Genomic DNA, 17,718 nt, shown 5'->3' on the forward strand with positions numbered 1-17,718 from the left:
TTTGATGAATTTCAACTCCAGCTGTTATACAGTCACTACAAGTACTTGATGAAAGGAATAAACTAAAACTCACAGCATCTGCTTTTCTAAGAGCTAACAGGACAAAAAGTTTACTTGCCCAACTCCATGGAAAGCCCTTTTTTTAAATGAAAATTATTGAGTAATTTGGAAATTACTTTTCACAGTAAAATAATCTCGCATTTCTGGAGTCTGAATGTATTCCGTTGTCAAAAAATAGTTTTAAACATTATTATAGCTAACTAGGTTAAAAGTAAATTCTCAGTACTACTAAAAGTATAACTGAGTTTTATAAAGCTTTTACTTACCAGCACAAATAAATTCCTTTTGAAGGACACTTCATTATCCTATATACCATGTAACAAGGTACTTAATAGATTTTAATACAATGTAAGCAAATTGCAACATTCAATATTCAAATATTTCAGAGTTTGGTTCACAGCTCAGTCTTTAAAAAAACCCCACAAACAAAGACCCAAACAAGCAAAAAAAAGAGAGCAAAGTATTACACCACTTTCTGTTCTTATCAATAATAAGTTTTCCTGCCTTTAAATGTATCTTCCTTCATTCACCAAGTTTACAATTGCACATCTTATGCACGTTTTCTAGCACTTTATATGCCAGAAACTACTTAGCATGTGGCCTTGTGTATCATCATAATGTACATACATTAAATCTAAAAAAATTAAACAAAAGCAACTTTTATACAAAAGCAGTCTGTGTAAACATATTACTTTGACATATTATTTAATAACACATTGTACAATATAACAGGAATAGTAATATCAGTTGAATTATAATTTTGCAGCCAGTTGGTCTTTGCAATAAAGTAACATCAGATCTCGCATTTTGATAACTTCACCTGTCCAACTCATCTAACTTTAACTTCAACGGAAAGGAACAATCTATCCTACCTTGTGAAATACTGCCTGAATTTAAATACCCTAGGAAAGTTTTGTGCTCCTATTGATGCAAAGACCTTCAAAAGAAGTATTTATACATTCAGAAATTATCACATTTCCAGAAAAGAGCTTAGAAAACACTTACCTACAATTGCAATAAGAACCAATATAGAAGAAAGATAACACAAAATGCACACAGCATCGTAGCTGCTGTGTGCAAAAATATTTTGTAATACTGAAGAAAACACATCACAAATTAGGCAAGCCATTCATTTACAGGCCAAATTTGCAAAAACAATTTAGGTTCTTGGGTATTTCAAAAGTTATGAGTGCCTTCAAAATTGATGTCTGTCCCGAGAGCTGTGAAAACAGGCAATGCTAGGCAACCCAAAAATGCAGGTAGGCAATAGGATGAGGAGATCTATGAAAATTTGACCAAAATGGCTAGCTGCCAATTCACAAAACATGATGCTTCCAGCATATGCAAAACATATGGATATAATTTAATTTATTTTTTTTTTCCCCCTAACCAACCACCACTTTGGACAGTGCAAAGATGGGAATTTCAAATATTACTTTTTTTCCCCACAATGCTATACAAAGCCAACCACTACCATGAGCAGTTTGGTTTTCTTGAACTGCCTCCTAAAAAAAGAGAATCACATCAAATTAATTGTCTACCCATCTTTCTACTCTTTTCCCCTCCCAATCATTATGAAGAAGATTCATAGTATTTTACTTTCTATTGTCCTTCAAAGAATTTTTACAGAGCAACATTCATTTTTCCTTTTCACAATGCAATACAATATACATCAATTTGGATTGGAGAACGAGAATTCAATTTCAATTACATGAGAAACTGATATCTGCATATTTGATAGGCTTCATAGATTTTCTCAAAAGCATTAAGATAATCAACTCCGTGCTTTTTCATCCAAAAATCTGGAAAATAGAGAGCTACTACATCTGTAATAATGCTCACACAGAGTTACAAAAAAATTAAATACATTTGCCTATCTTGACTTGAGACTGAACGGAGAAAACAAACATTCTAAATTACTGTTTTAAATCATTATTGATTATTTTAATAAAGTTGGGTTTTGACGTTGCACACTATTACCTTGGACTACACAAAAAAAAAAGGTAGTCACTAAAAATTCAGCACCACTTAGAAAACTCATTTCATATGGGAGAATATTTTCTGAATACTTACATTATAGTATTTTCTGATGTAGCGTCTAATATCCAACAGCAATTTGTTGTTCATTTGAACCACAGAGTTGCAAGGAGGTTCTTCACATTCAGGCTTACTGCACCTTTGCAAACTGGGTTCAATAAATCGCCCCTGAAAACAGAAGTGTAAAACCAGCATGCATCATGACAACAGATGATGGTAGCAGAAGTTATCACAAGAATTCAGACATAAGACATATTCTTTTAAAAAATGAATGGCCTCTAATATCTAGGCCTTCTTTCTTCCCATCACAGTTGGTCATACCCATATAAAGACTTCTCTGACCTACAGTTTTCCCATTCTCTTCTTAATGACAGGTCTTCTGGAGAACAATGCTTCTTCATCTACTACAAAGTTAATAATTCCAAAAATGATGTTGAGGAAAAAAAAAAAAAAATCTATGGACAAATCATGCTCCCCTGTCTCCCCCCAAACAACAGAGGTTTGTTGTTTTATCAGGGACACCAACGTTCTGACCAAGCCCACTGATCGGAAAATTGAAATCAACCTTCTAGATACCAATTACGAAATTACCAACAGGGCAGTAGAGACAAACCTCATTAAACAAGAACGAGATGATAATTTTTTATTTTCTCCAAATGCAAAGAACAGCTCTTACAGTTTTACATCATCTTATTCCCCTCATTTTCAAAACTTTCTGAATGCCTGACATTAAAATTTCAGAACCTGGAAGTGATGCGTGAACAGCTGAAATTAAATTGGTAGAATTCTCACTAAAATAAGAACAAGCTAGGAGGTTGGACACTTACACAACTTTTAGAAAATTTTCTTTCCAGGTAAGACTTAGCTTTTGTGAGTCATCTTGGCTAAATCTCTACCCACAACACTAAAAAATTCCAGTTTTTGGTTGGTTGTGCATTTTGTTGTTTTTTGGGTTTGTTTTTTGTTGGTTTTTTTTTTTTTTAAAAAGAGTTTGACATCCACTTCTCCCCAGTTAGCCCATCTGCAAGTTGTCAAGCCTACATTCAATTAACTATCTTATTTACAGCTGTAATGAACAAAAGTCAAGGATTCACAAAGTATCACTCGATTTGTGCGTCTTTTCATCTTACTTGCTTCCAAACATTGCTTTATTTTGATTCAAAAAAATGCAAAACATCTGCTGTTTGTCCAAATTAACTTAAAATAATTACTTTTAATTTAGATAAAAGATTTATTTGCTTTCAGTTTCAAGGTTTTCACTACTCTGAAGCTCGCTAATTTGCCAATGACTAATACATGCATAACATTGCTGTAGAGTTAAATACTTGGCCCTACTTCAATTTGTGATCCAAGGTCAGAGATACATTTTTTTGGCAGAACTTCTCAACAAGAATGTACTCCTATGACTTTTTATGTTCGATACACAAAGACAGAAGGAGAGATAACACAGGAAAACCTTGCTGTCAAGAAGGGAAGTGGGATGTAGCAAGATAAACACAAGTTTCAAAAACACTTTGTTCCAATTAACATGATTTAGGATAAGAAATTGCCATTGCTATATGAAAGTTTCATTAAACAGAGAACTGGAAGTTACTAAGGTGTTAAGATAAGAATTCCTTAAAAAGTTAGAGCAACCATCATTCATGACTGTGGGCAAACAGATTAATGAAGCCAGATAATCTCATATGTTCTGCTAGACGACACAGCTGAAATACCAAAATGGGAAAAATATTTCAGCACTATCCTATCAGCAAATTTCTGTTCCAAACCTATAAATAGCAGGACTCAAACAATATTGTATCTTCTCCTACATCATATGAATCCTATCTGAAAAGCTGTTCTCTCTAGAAGTATTTTTGTCCTTCACCGATGAACAGAAATTAAACAGAAAAAAAACTAACCGAACAATCAAAGACATTGTCATAAATATTTTCTGTTCCGCATTTGAGGCAGCAAAACTTGAATCTTTCACAATCCCTATATTTCTCCTCATCAGTGAGCTGAGCTGGGCCACCAACCAAGGCATCATTCTCCTCATCTTTATGGTAATGGTGATGCACTCTGAATTGGGAGGGATCCAGTCCTATTAATAAGAAACAAAAATTTCAAAAGACTAAGAGGTCAACCATGCAAGCAGGCTCATTTTTCATATGCTTGGTGAAGCAGATTCAAAAGAAAGTTACAAAATGTAAATTCAGAAGCTGAAAATCTCTCCTTAGCAAAACCTCTTCTACAAAATACAATTACATTTTACAATTTTTAACCACGAACAAAGGTTCAGGAAACATGAAGAAATCTTCTTACTTATCTTCTTACGCAAGATTGCTTTATAAATAAAACAAGCACACTGCATTATCATGGGAGTATGCAACAGAACGTCTTGTTTCTGAGGAAAACACTCCTAACGGATGGCTTTATTGTTATTTTCTTCTTAAGTTACATTGCAAATATTTCAATAAAAATGTGCATCGTTATTAAGAAACAGTCTTTAAATCAAAATGGCACCATTAAAACTGAAAACAGAGAATAAAAACCCCATTAAAGAAATGCGGGTGCACTGCTATTACCAACTCCTTCAAGTTCGTATACAACTGCCAACTCTGATTTCAATGCAGTGGTCGATTTCATTTTGGCTCAGTGGTTAACAGCATGTAGGTTTCAATCTAATGCAGTGGTTAAAATTCAGCAGCAGCATTTAAAACGGCAGCGCTGGAGACAGAATGCTTTCTTTTTGATTGCCAGAACTCAAGATTTTAAACAAATAAATACACAAGAGAGATCCTAAAAATACTGATTCAACCACAAATAAGTAAATAAGCAAGCAGGCACGAAGTTCACTGCCCTAGGAACAAGATTGCCAAAGTAAACTTAATAAAAATCCACAGGTTTTGTCATCCTTTGTCATGTACAATCTTTTAGAAGTCCATGTACCCCATTTTACAGGTTTTTTTGTTAACTCTAGCAAATAGCACATGCTAGAAAACAAAACTTAATCGAATGAGCATGTAGAAGAAAACATTCAGAAAACTATGGCTTGCTTTATTATTAAGAAGAAGAGATCAAAGAGAAGCACTTAAAAAATATATTTAACAGACACTAATTAAGGCAAGTAACACATTATCATGTATTAACCCACATCTTGTATAAATTTCAGTTACAAATGTAGTAATTACTACTGAAAGAGCAAGAAAGATTACAAATTGAAAGTAAAGCTAGATTTTACAGTTCTTCTTAACCTTACTATACAGTACAGGGAGACTTAAAGACAATGTTTGGGAACAATATTCAGTTAACCTAGACAAATATCATTACAAATACAAAACAGCTGTATTATACAGAAAGCTACAGATTACCTTTACATAAAAAGTTTTTATATATGTGACTTTACTATCACTATTCTGAATTTCTATTTTGCAATCATAAAACAAATTCAAGGACAAGGGAAAATTCCACTGCAAATAATTTTATTTGGGTCTTGATAGAATAGGGGATTCACAAAAATTTAATCAATCTTCCCAATTTTAATTTTATGAAAAGAAACAAATGTCAATGCATAGGGATAAAAATTCACCTCCAAGAGGTTCTTAACTTTTAATGCAGTTCTCTACTACTCATTAAAAGCAAGCACAAACAAAGTAAAAAACATTGCTAATAGCTTATTTTACACTCCAATACATATACTACCTCCAAAAAAAGACTGTGATGTTTTGTTTGGGGTTGGGGTTTTTCTTCCCCTCTTTTTTTTTAAAGGGTTGGCAATATATTTGCTGTTTTAGAAAACAAAGAGTACATTCTGCAACACACAGGTAGTAGATAAAAGGCTTAGAAAGGGAACTTGAATTTAGTATTAAGATTTTGCAAAAAAAACCCTAAGTATGTAGTAGGTTGGATCTAAGACAATACTGGTGAATACATACAAAAATTCTCCATTTACTCTGAGTTCAGAAGTGGAATGAAAAAGACTGTTGCAACTTTCTCATACAAACACCATTAAAGTTCGAATAGAAATCTATCTTTGGTTGTTTCCCAAATAGTAAATATAGAGCAAACCAGTTCACTAAATAAAAGATAAAAGGTGATAAATTCTGGTCTTCAGACAACTGCAGTTTTCCAATATTCGGTCAAAACCAGTGACAGCAAATAAGCATGTGGTGATTTGGTAATAATTTAACAGGAAAAAAAAAGTAATTCATTGGAAGAATTTAAATCACACCTATCTCTGAACTTTCTTGGCTGTTTTGGCTGGAGAAAACAACAGGAAAAATATTGTGATGATTCAAACGTACATCTAACTTTTGGTGTGCAAACAGTCATAGTGAAATCAAAGGGACTACAAATCAGTCTTTTAGAGAACATGCCTACCTTAATTATCTGTGGAATTGGGACCTATTTCATCTATTATGTCCTTTCAGGAATAGTTAGTTGGTTCAATTAATCCATTTCAACATACTAACTGGTATCCTCTGGGACCAGGTCACACTGGTCATATTACTCTACTTGGTAAACAAAACAAGGACTACTTGATTTGGGGGGAGTGGGGGTGTGGAAATCTGGTTTTGGTAATTTTTAAATGAATAGGATGAGACTAATCAGCGAACTTCTTTGAACTCTTACTTTTTTTCCACGACATCAAGAAAAATCAAAGGGACTTTGACATACTCTGAAATGAAAATCTTCAGGGCCATCATCACATTACCTGCACTACAGGTAAGCTTTCCAACCTCACCAAAACTGCAAGGTTGCATGCACGAGACAGAAACGTAACAGTAAAAATACGCTGATGAACTCAGCGTGACAAAAGCAACTAATAAAAGTATGTTCCAGGACTTGTCCCTTAATTATTTAATAGACTTACATTTACTAACTAGCAAGCAAAAAAAAAGGGCACTCAGGAAACTGAAAAAAGATCAAATCAGTTTTACTACTCGCAGTATTTTTAAAATAAAATGTCTGCAGGTCGCTTTCACGCGTCTCTCCGCACACACCCCCATCCCCGCTCCCGCACCCTCCCCAGGGCAGGCAGCGCGGCAGCAGCGCCCGGAGCCGCCGGGGAGCCCCTCGGGGGGGCGCGGGCCGCCGAACAAAGCCCGAGGACTTTTCCCTGGATTTGGCCTTTCAAGCGCAGGTCGGTCGGGAAGCACAGAAAGTTTTTCCCCGTGAGACATTTTGCGAGAGGCTGGAAACGGCGGCCGGTGCTGCCACCTCCAGGCTGCGGCCGCGCATTTCACGCAGGGCGGCGCGGCCGGGCCGGGGTAGGGGCCGGGGCCGGGGCCGCCCGCTGAACCGAACTCCGGGCGGCCAAGGCCTCTGCCCTTGGGAAACGGGGAAACGCCAGCTTTTTTGTGATTCTCAGGGGCCTCCCTGCGCTGCAAAGCTCGCCTGCCTTCTGCACGGGGTCCTCCGAAGGGAGGCGGGGGATTATCCCATCGCCCGGAAAGGCGCACGCACGACGCTTCCGCCAGTCCCCGTTTCTAAGCAGGTCTGGGGCATCTCGGAAACACCCGGCAGAAAAATTCACACGCTTGGGGTTTATTACTGTATTGCCATGGAGTTTCGCCATGACTTTAACCTTCATTTCCATCATTCTCCTCTCACTTCGCTGCCTAATGTGAGAAAACTAATAAAAAAGACAGAACCTGATGTAATTCCTACGTGCCACAAGGAGAGCACAACTGTCCTGATTTCTGTCAGGAGAGACAGTCTGGGTAGCTGCTAAATACTGTATTAAAGGTAACTATAAATGATTCTCTAGGAAGAAGAAAAAAAAAAGATTTAGTATCTTTAAGGTGGTGGCGAGTTTCCTTACGCGCATCAGCTAACATGCAGACACTGCGAGGAAGGAGGAACTGGCAAGCACTCTTCATCGCAAGCCTCATCAGGACCCAGTCATGACTCCCTAAAATTAAATAGCCTTCCTAAGAAATGCCCAAATGCCAAGCAGCCTGCAGAGAACCAACATTCACATCCACGTGGAAGGCAGCAGCACATGTCTCTTTCAGAAGACCATGACACAGTCTAGGACAGCAGTCAGCAACTTTCGTAATTTAGAGAAAATGATGTTATGCAGTAACAGCTACAAAAATCCCACGGTTAAATGACACTGCTTCCATAATGTTTAGATACCTTTGACAGCACAGAAATAAGACATGATTTTTCTTTGAGACATGGAGCAATATTTATGTATTAACAAAAAAAACCCCTTATTTTAAATATGCTCAGAGAATTGTTCTGCCAATACAGTTCTTTTAAATAAAAAGCTATAGGTATCTTCAGGGTGATGTAAGGTCTTCAAGCATTTGATTTTTCAAGATCAGATTTATTGAATGATATTACTGATGAGATTGCACACTTAGTTTCAGTAACCATCACAATCCTCATCTTGTCACTGCTCTTCCTCAAGAACTTCAAGAAAAAGAGAGTGAATATGAGTATGCCCACGAGGTTCTCATTTTTAGGAACAATGAATTTCCATCTCTCAAAAGCTAGGCAGACTTCCTACAATGTCCGAAAACAAAAAGCAATTTTCAGCTTCATTCCATAGTGAATAACTGTGGACTGGAGTTCTCTGCAATTTTTAGGTGTGGTTATTTGCTTTTCTTCTTCAGCATCGAAAAGAGCGTAAAATAACTTGCTTTGAACACAGACAGAACAAAGAACTTTTCATCATTTTGATAAGAGCCAAGCTTCCCTAAGCAGAGCTCAATTTTATCTACCTGGACTCAGGTGGTGACATGACAATGAAACATTCAGCTTATAAAGAGATTCTGTTAAATATGAAACCAAGATCTTTTTCCTACAACCGTTCTCCCTATACAGACATATATCTTGCATAACACAGTAAATCAGATCAGGCAGAGGAAGACATACACAATGAGAACGCAACCAAGTTTTTGGTCCACAGATAGGACACACTTAGATATCCTTCGAAACACCAGCTTTCTTCTTCAAAACAGAAAAATGTGCTCTTTTGCAACAAAATAGGAAAAACAACAGGAATTTGGATGTGTAGCATGATGAAAATATTAAGCAAAAAAGCCCAACTTACCAACAGAAAACAGTAAAGAGTTCTCATGTTTGCTTGTTTTAGCAAGCTGGGCTCAAGCATCTTGTACACTTAAAACTATTTTCCATTTCTTTGAATCAAAACCACTTGACTATTCCTCCAGTACTGTTACAAAAAAGTTGTAAGATAACTTCAGCTTGCAGTGGCTTATGTACGACTCTGAGTAAGTAGTGTATATAAAGACCTAAGTAGAGCAGAAGTTTTGAAAAAGACCTGACTTTACTCCCAAGCTCAATTTAAGCATTCCCATGAAAACAAAGCTGGAGAAAGAGAGAACATTTTTACAGCACAGCAAGGTCAAACTGAACACTTTTCAGACCTAAGATTGTAATAGATACATACAGGTTTTCAGACTAACAATTGTGGACTATTAATAAACTCTCAGCTGCATGATGCTATTATAGACCACAAAAGAAATTTTCATCTTGAACGTACTATAGCACAAAATGCAGCACAGGCATTTGCAAACAGTAGATGCTATCAAGTGGCACACAGTTCTTAAGATCTGGGCACTTAATTTAGGTGCCTGAAGGGAGCCAGTCTTTTCTGAAAATCCAACCTGTTGTGAATAAGGAACAACTCTGAATTTGAGCCTAACTCTGCAAGACTAACAATCTTGGCCAAATATACTAGGTTCAGAAATCTTTCCTGTCTTTTATCTAAATGAAGAACAAGTTTACCGCTTATTTTAAATTTCTTCAACCTAACCAGGAGTGCTTGACCTTTTCAGTCAGGCATACCACGTAGTCCATTCTGACATCAAGGGAAAGTTGTACACCGAGGCCCTGCCACATAACAGAATGATTTGTATGGTCAGCCTGCATGTCTGAAGTAGGGCTGACACCTCCTCAAAGCACCAGAGCTGTTGAGAACACACTGCAACATCAAAAGCCTCCAAGAAATACCCTTGCAGCCACACAGGGTATGTGGGTGCCCTGCTCGTGCTTCCAGAAAAAGCAGAACTCCTGTCCTTTTTTTTTTTTTTTTCCACAGACAACTTGGAAATGGAAAAAGCTGCACATTATAAAGACTGTCTTGGGAGATGATGATCTTTCATGGCCATCACCCTTCTTGAGAAGCAACAGGACAGGAACCTACTTGCACACATTTTAATTGCAAACTGTGAGCTCACCATGAGCAGAACTCGCTGTCAGGGAGAAAGCTACAGAGATGCAGTGTCCCAGGTGAACAGTCCTGACAGGCAACACGCTGCCGGTTGGTTTTATGTGACCAGATCCTGGATCTTGGCCATTACCTGAACACAAAATGCTGAGGACTAACTCTTCCTTTGAGCATTTCAAAATGCTGAACAAAAACATTTCTGCAGGTTTGAACTTTCTGTAGACACAAGCATAGCATCAAACAGGAGATTATTAAACTGACTCAGTGCAACTCCTCTAAAAAAGTCTTCTTGTGGGAGAGAACAGTCTTGTCAAGAACCGAGCAGCCAGCAAAAATTAACAGCCTTTTTCTGTGTCCTGGAGTAACAGTTTTGAAAATAATGAACTAGATGTGGGATACAGATGACAAAATTTCTGTTTATCAAGGAGATCAATCATGTCTGCTTGGTGAATCACTTTTAGGGAGGAAACAATACTAAAATGATTACACAGACATTGTATTTTCATGGAAAGAGACCTGATAGAACTGTTAAAAATTTTTCAACACCTGTACTTCTTTCTCGGTGAGAAGGCTAGGGAATGGACAAGACAGCGGCAATCAGAGTTGGGCGGAAAAATCTCTACTTCGAATTCCTTTGACATCCTCTTTATAGGAGAAACAACTCTAACAAGAGCAATTCCCTGTTGCTCATTTGTATAAAAACTGGTGAGTCTGTGGGTCACTAGCATTAGTCACATTTTTATAGCACTTTTTTTTTTGGCCGCTTGCCTGCTCCACATGGAGAAATGAAGACCGTTACTATGATTTTACGTTTATATTATCCACTAGGTCAGTTCTAGGAAACAAAAGTCTTCACTTACACCCTACTAAAAATTTGTATCCTTTCATTATAACTATGACTGGTTTCTCCTATGCTGGAGATGCTAGGGTTTCTCCCTGGAAAAATGCTAGTTCTGGATGCATGTTCCGGACCTACTTCAGCCACTTAAGAAAATCTCAAAGACATGCAATAGCACTGTCATTTACAAACAGTAATTATTTGCAACTCTGAACAAGGATTATAAGATTAAGTTCATGTTAATGAGTACCTTCTGAAAAATGGTATTCTGCAAAAGTCATAGAAATACACTTACAATACCAGCTGCTTTGTATAGACTGTGTAACACAAGCTATTGTTCTTTGTAAAAAGACCGATTTTGGGAAGCATTTCTGTTAAGAAACATACATTAAAACTTCTCACTTTGTCTCTTGTAATTCTTTAAATAAACTGAACTTAGAATACTCACCCAACCACGTTGCAATGAGAACAGAATCAATTCCCTCTATGGGCTCACATATTCTAGCAACTACTGGATGTATTTGCTGTGACAGGTAGTACTGAGTATCAATAGTAAGATTTTCTTGCTTTTGCAACTGTTCTGGAGCATATGCTCGCTGACTGGCACTGAGATTTGATCCATCCTAAGACAGGAGACACATGAAAAAGTGTGAAAAAAGTAAAATCCACATTCAGTCTATACAAAAGATTAGGCTTCAAATATTATGCATTATTTTAACGCAAAATTGTTACACAATCACTCTCTTTTGGTTGATTTATTATGCATCCAATACAAATCCATCAGTAGTAAAAAAAAATTGCATTGCTGATGCTGGCATCAGCTAGCAAGTTCAAGAATGTAAATCCAGTCTGTATTATTGCAGCCTACACGTGCAAATCAGTAAGAGTAGACAGAGTAAACAGTCCCATCTGTCAATTCTGAAATGCACAATGAAAACACATTGTAACCATCAGCCCAGTTAAAAATACGCAGAGGGCATGCATTTTGGATTCACTTTGTACTAAACTAGCATTATCATTTTGCACAACAAGCAAATTCTAAGTCCTGGATGTCAAAACTGTATCTGTTTGGATCAGAAATTTATACTCTTTGATTCTATAAGGAAACAGAGTGAATGGTCACAGAATGGACCATTGTTCATTGGCATGCAAATAAATGACAGAGGCAATAGTATCGATTTGAAAGAGCAAATTCTGAAATATTTAGAAATACTGAAAGAAACACATAGTGACATCTCAAGTTCAGAGAAACACTACTCAGAGGTTAGAGTATAGATTATGTTCTTCTCCAACTTGAAAGAGGAAGATAAGGAGAAAATAATTCAATTTGGGAAGGCAATAATTAAATCGAAAACAGTATTCATGGAGGAATTAAGTATCAACTCTCAGAAAATAGTACTCTTCGGAAAAACATAACTCATTCCGTTTGTAGAATCTTATTGCCAGTCTGTAACTACACTAGGAAATTTTATTTTTAATGTATGTCAAAAATCTTAGAGCATAACTTAAAGTAGCATTTTAGCTAGCATTCACTAACAGGAGTAAATCTTAATGTGTGTGTGGGGGGGGGAAGTACCACAGTTTATTTTTTGCTAAGTACAGTCTCTTTTTTTGCCTTTTTTACAGCAAAATAAAACTAATGCATTAACATGTGACACCTTCATTTTTCAGTTAAGATGAGCTACTGGCTTGAATAGGGTCAGCAACCACGGACTGAAAACCCATCACTAATAAAGACAGACTGCAAGCCATTGGTCCCTCCTACTCCTTTCAGACAACTTAGTATTCAGAACAAAATTAATTTAGGACTATTCAGCTCATCCAGCTGCTTTGCAAAAATAATTACAATGCAATTCCTTCAGCTCCCTTTTTTCAACAAGTACATTCTTCTCTTGTATTGTGCCATTGCTCAGCCGTACCCATGGCCCAGCTCTCATAAGTCTTGGCAGCTTTGTCATGTCAGGCTAAGAACTCTCAATTAAATAAAACCCAGTAACTTTCAGTTTTTAATGATGAAGGAGCTGAAACAGTGGTCCACTGCAGAAGTCAAATTGCTAAGCCCATCAGTTTGGCATAGGAGTTCCCTTGGTCCATCTAATCCAACCTACACTTTATTTTCTTAATAGGAAATCCAAAGTGGTGTATAAATTTGTGAGATGATGAGTATTTATAGGATAAACACCTGAAACCAAAAAGTTTCTCAAATTCCCCAGTCTATCCAAGAGATGTACTGCCAGATCCAGTGACTATAAATTGAAAAGACACAGGTTGAGACTGGAAATAACAGTGACGCTATTTAACCACCACCATCAATTAGCTTTCCCCAACAACAACAGGTTCTTCAACACCAGAATTTTTTTCTCCTTAAAAAGAAGACTGGGTATTTTCCTTAAAAATAAGTTCTAGTTCCAAACAGAAATTAATGCAAGGAAATTTTATCAGCCACTATATGTAAATAATCTGATGAGCTTAGCTGATCACAATGGTTCTGTCTCTATAAAGCTAGATTTAGTACTGAAAACTGACTATTTTAAACTATAACATAATCTCACTACAAAGAAATGCCAAAACATTTCTTCCAGGAGTTGAGTTGGTTTTCTTTGTCATCTCTCAAAACAACAACTAGCATTCAGCGATAAATAAAGACACTTCTACCTGACAAATGATGTATGACACTGTGTCTCCTGCCTTCACCTTTCGGCCTCCTTGAGAGTTTATCCACATGGCAACATGCACATGTGGCAAGGTTTTTTTGTCAGGATAATCCTGTGGATCTTTTGTCAATGCCTAAGAGATCAAAGGAGAAAACAGAAACATAACTATGATAAAAATATTTTACTTCAGTAATGGACAATGCAGAACTTTAAAAGACAAGATTACATAGTAGCTATCTTCATCCATATACTATTCACAAGTACATTTGCAATTTAAAAAATAGTAATAAAAGTATTTTCCACACATTAAGGTCTAGATACTAGTGCTTCATACTTTAAAAACTTTATTATTAATAAAACAGGAGGATGCTTTTACAATTACTGTTTGAAAAATGCATTACATAAAAGCACAACAGTTCAAAACAGTTACAACTATAATGCAATTGTTTTAAAATTAAACTAAACACAAAATACAAAAATACAGCCAGAGATTACCTTCTTACCCCTGCACCACTTCAGGTCATAAAGTAAATCTGAATATCAAGGAGTTAAGTGCATTTAACGAGCTCTGTAGCAAGAGGATAGAACTGGATATAAATATTTCCATGCATGTCATACTACTGAGATTCCACAATGAGTTTTTTCTTTAAATAAAATAAAATGCTATATTTAAATATTTACCGTCATCCCAATTCTTAGAATCAACATATACATCTGGCTTAATAGTGAAATATATTATTTAACTTTTTCCAGAGTAGTAAAACCGAAGAATATTCAGCATTTAAAGTGAAAATTATTCCACCTGTATCTTTTACTGGGATACTAAGTACTCTTAGAATATTTGCAGTCAAAATAGTCTTTTTTTTTAAATCAGCCATAAAAATAACTGATTTCTCTAACACGCATATAACAATCTGAACACATTTCTTAACTGATTGATTAACACAGTCTTACAGAGCAGATAGACGTCCAGCTGGCAAAAGAAAGAGACACTGGATGGAGCAAATTTGGGAAATCTCTTGTATTAGAAGCATGAGGGGCATGTAATATCAAATTCATGAGTGAAACATCTCCCTAGCCAGGGGAGGGGAGGCTTTTGAAGTTAAAAATACAGGTTTCATTGGGGATTCATAAAAATGAACCAAAACCATAATGCTGTTTGCTGAAACTCCTGTAGATAAAGCAGAGCGTTTTACTTCTTGCTGCAGGAAAGTCTTGAATAAGACCTTAAAATTACTATTAGCTTTATTCTGTGGAGCTTTGAAGGGAAATAAACTAACAATAATAAGCTTTTATCTTGGTTTTCTAAAAAACAGAACATTAGATTCTTTTCCATTGCATTCTTCAGTTTATGTATCTCAAACTTGAAACATAAAAATAACAATTTAGGAGGAAATTTCTCCTGAAAGCATGAGCTATCATGTCATTCTCAAAGTGCAGAATGGGTGGACAAGACACAAAGTCACTATTGTGAGGAAGCAAGACTGGCCTCCAGCCCCACAAGGTATTTTTCTCTCATATTGTAGGATCTTTGCAGTATGTTCCATGCTATTCAGTATCTCATAAAACTCCTGATATTTCATAACTTCATAAGAATTTTTATCAGCAGTCAATATATTTAAGAACAGTACAGTTTTTCTGAGACAGAAAAGAACTGAGATATCATTTACCTTGTTTATTTCAAACTGATTTACTGGGATCTGGCCATTGATCACATTTTCTCCAATTTCTATAAGCCGCCTTTGAATATTTTCCACAATTACGTCTCGGGGCTGATCAGAAAGAATCTGACCAATTACATAGCTGTAAAAACAGTCCAGAAATGAAGTAAAGCTTAAGACATGCAAAGTAAAACCGTTACAATAAACACAATCCTCTCTTCCCTTGGGTCACTTCTAGAAATTAAAGAGCTTGAAGATGAAGTCTGATGCAAAATTTACAGCCAGGATATTTCATGTTGTGTTTTATTTATTTACTTATTTTACTAAAAGCAAATTATTGTAAATAGTTCTAATGTTAAACAGTGATTTGGAATTGTTGAGTGCAACTGGTTTCTATTTTCTGCTCCCATTTCATTTTGCCATTTATTATTCCACAGCAGGTATCTTAAGATGGGCAAGAAGAGAACATACCAAGTGAGCGAAGTCTTGCCTGTTTCTGTAAAATGTGGTTGGAAGATCTGCCAGCTGCAGAAGAGTTAGTCACTAAAGAACACTCTCAAACATTTGTATAGCTTTAATTACTAATACATTTCTAACTTGGAAAAATTTGCTTCTATTATGATGCATCTTTTCTTAGAAAATGCAAGTCTTAAGAACAGTAAGCAACTGTGTGGTGTATTTTTACAGATGTAAAAAAGTATTCATTTTTGGATGCATTTGGACTACAATTTATTTAAGTTAAGTTTTCAAGAGGCAGTACGCAATATAAGTTGAGTCAGCCTCCAGATGACCACCTCTCCACCCACTCCAGTTTTCTTTCCACAGTGCTAAATGTGTTACCTCTATTGAATTTCAGTACGAAAATGCCCTGTGCAACGACAATCAATAAAGCGTCAATGCAATATCCATCATAATGAAGCACCAGAAGAGTCTCGTGAAAAATGGAAGAGAACGTCTTTGGGGAAGGGATCATCTCCTCAGGCTGCACCCAGTGCACTTCCAGCTTTATTAAAGGATGCTGAAAGAGCTCATGAGCTTCTTTAACCATTTTTGAAAAACGATCTGACCTAAAACCTATGACTCCAAATGCTGACAGCACCTACCATTTTCACAAGATTTCGGCTGTGATTTATTAAACTGCACGTACAAAACTGTGACAACTGAAATGCACAGCTTCCACAGAAGATACAAAACCAGATAGTGAAATTAGAGACATTTGGACTTGCACAAGCAGAATCTGTTACCAACGCCAAAACGCAATGTTGTCACTAACTCCTACAAAAATCAGTTAAGATGCCCTAACACTGATGTTAGTCACCAGCCTGCAGTGTTGAGGAAACACCCATGAGATATCAAATGTTTATGAAGCATGTACTGTTTAAAACAGAGCAAAAAGGACAATGCCACAAAGAAACTCACTTTCCAGCCTCTTTCGCAAGATCACACCAGTCTCTTCGGACTATATCCAATCCTTTCAGTTCTTGTTTAGTTACGTATTTCCCATCTCCTGTTGGTTCCACAGTCAGGGCAGCATATTTCTTCTTTTTTAACAGTAGCAAGGACTTAAAGACTCCGTCAATATCGATTTCCAACAATTTATAGAGCTTGTTCACTTCATTTTTGATCTGTGAATGCACCAACATTAAAACCAAATGCAGCTCCTTAATAACTTATGGACAAATTTAACCTCCATCTAGAAGCATATTATTCCGTTTTACTAGGGCAGCTACTCCTTCTAGCCTCTCACATAAATTAAGCAAACAAGGGATTTCAGAGGAGGGATCCACTTACTAGGAAAAGAGAAGACACAGTCACTTAGAATATGGAAATTGCTTTATAAAAAAGGTGCCTTGCAAAGGCACTTTTTTTTTTCTCCCCCCCTAAACCAGGGAGAGGAGGGAGAACTATAACTGCAGATCAGAGCGCTGTGTACATTAGAGAAAACTATGCGCAAGTGGACAAGTGTTTATTTATACCCCTCCCCACAATATGCCTACATTTTAATAGAATCATAGAATGGTTAGTGTTGGAAGGGACCTTAAAGATCATCTAGTTCCAACCCCCCTGCCATGGGCAGGGAAACCCTCCACTACACCAGGTTGCCCAAAGCCTCATCTAACCTGGCCTTGTTATTTTCTATAACTTTATTTCTTTGAGAGTAAAAGGTGCCATTTTTCTATACACAGGCTATGTCTTACCCACACAGAAAAGCTTGAAATTGCACTTGATATGTTGTCTTAACATAGCACCGAATATTGAGTTTCTCCACATCTCTTACCTCTA

General features: G+C 36.6%; 1 protein-coding gene across 3 annotated transcripts in view; it reads right to left on the bottom strand.

The window, feature by feature from the left end:
* The window catches only part of POLA1 (DNA polymerase alpha 1, catalytic subunit), a 212,587-nt gene that overhangs the window by 113,041 nt on the left and 81,828 nt on the right, over nt 1-17,718 (bottom strand). For all 3 annotated transcript variants that reach the window (XM_086608844.1, XM_086608834.1, XM_086608824.1), the window contains exons 30-35: nt 16,855-17,060; nt 15,445-15,577; nt 13,776-13,907; nt 11,569-11,743; nt 3,999-4,180; nt 2,134-2,265 (exon numbers count right to left, since the gene is read on the bottom strand). In XM_086608844.1, the coding sequence (XP_086464970.1) occupies nt 2,134-2,265; nt 3,999-4,180; nt 11,569-11,743; nt 13,776-13,907; nt 15,445-15,577; nt 16,855-17,060 (960 nt within the window). The remainder of the gene's footprint in view (nt 1-2,133; nt 2,266-3,998; nt 4,181-11,568; nt 11,744-13,775; nt 13,908-15,444; nt 15,578-16,854; nt 17,061-17,718) is intronic.

The sequence above is a fragment of the Tauraco erythrolophus genome, chromosome 1, assembly GCF_009769465.1.
Source record: "Tauraco erythrolophus isolate bTauEry1 chromosome 1, bTauEry1.pri, whole genome shotgun sequence".
Lineage (NCBI taxonomy): Eukaryota > Metazoa > Chordata > Aves > Musophagiformes > Musophagidae > Tauraco > Tauraco erythrolophus.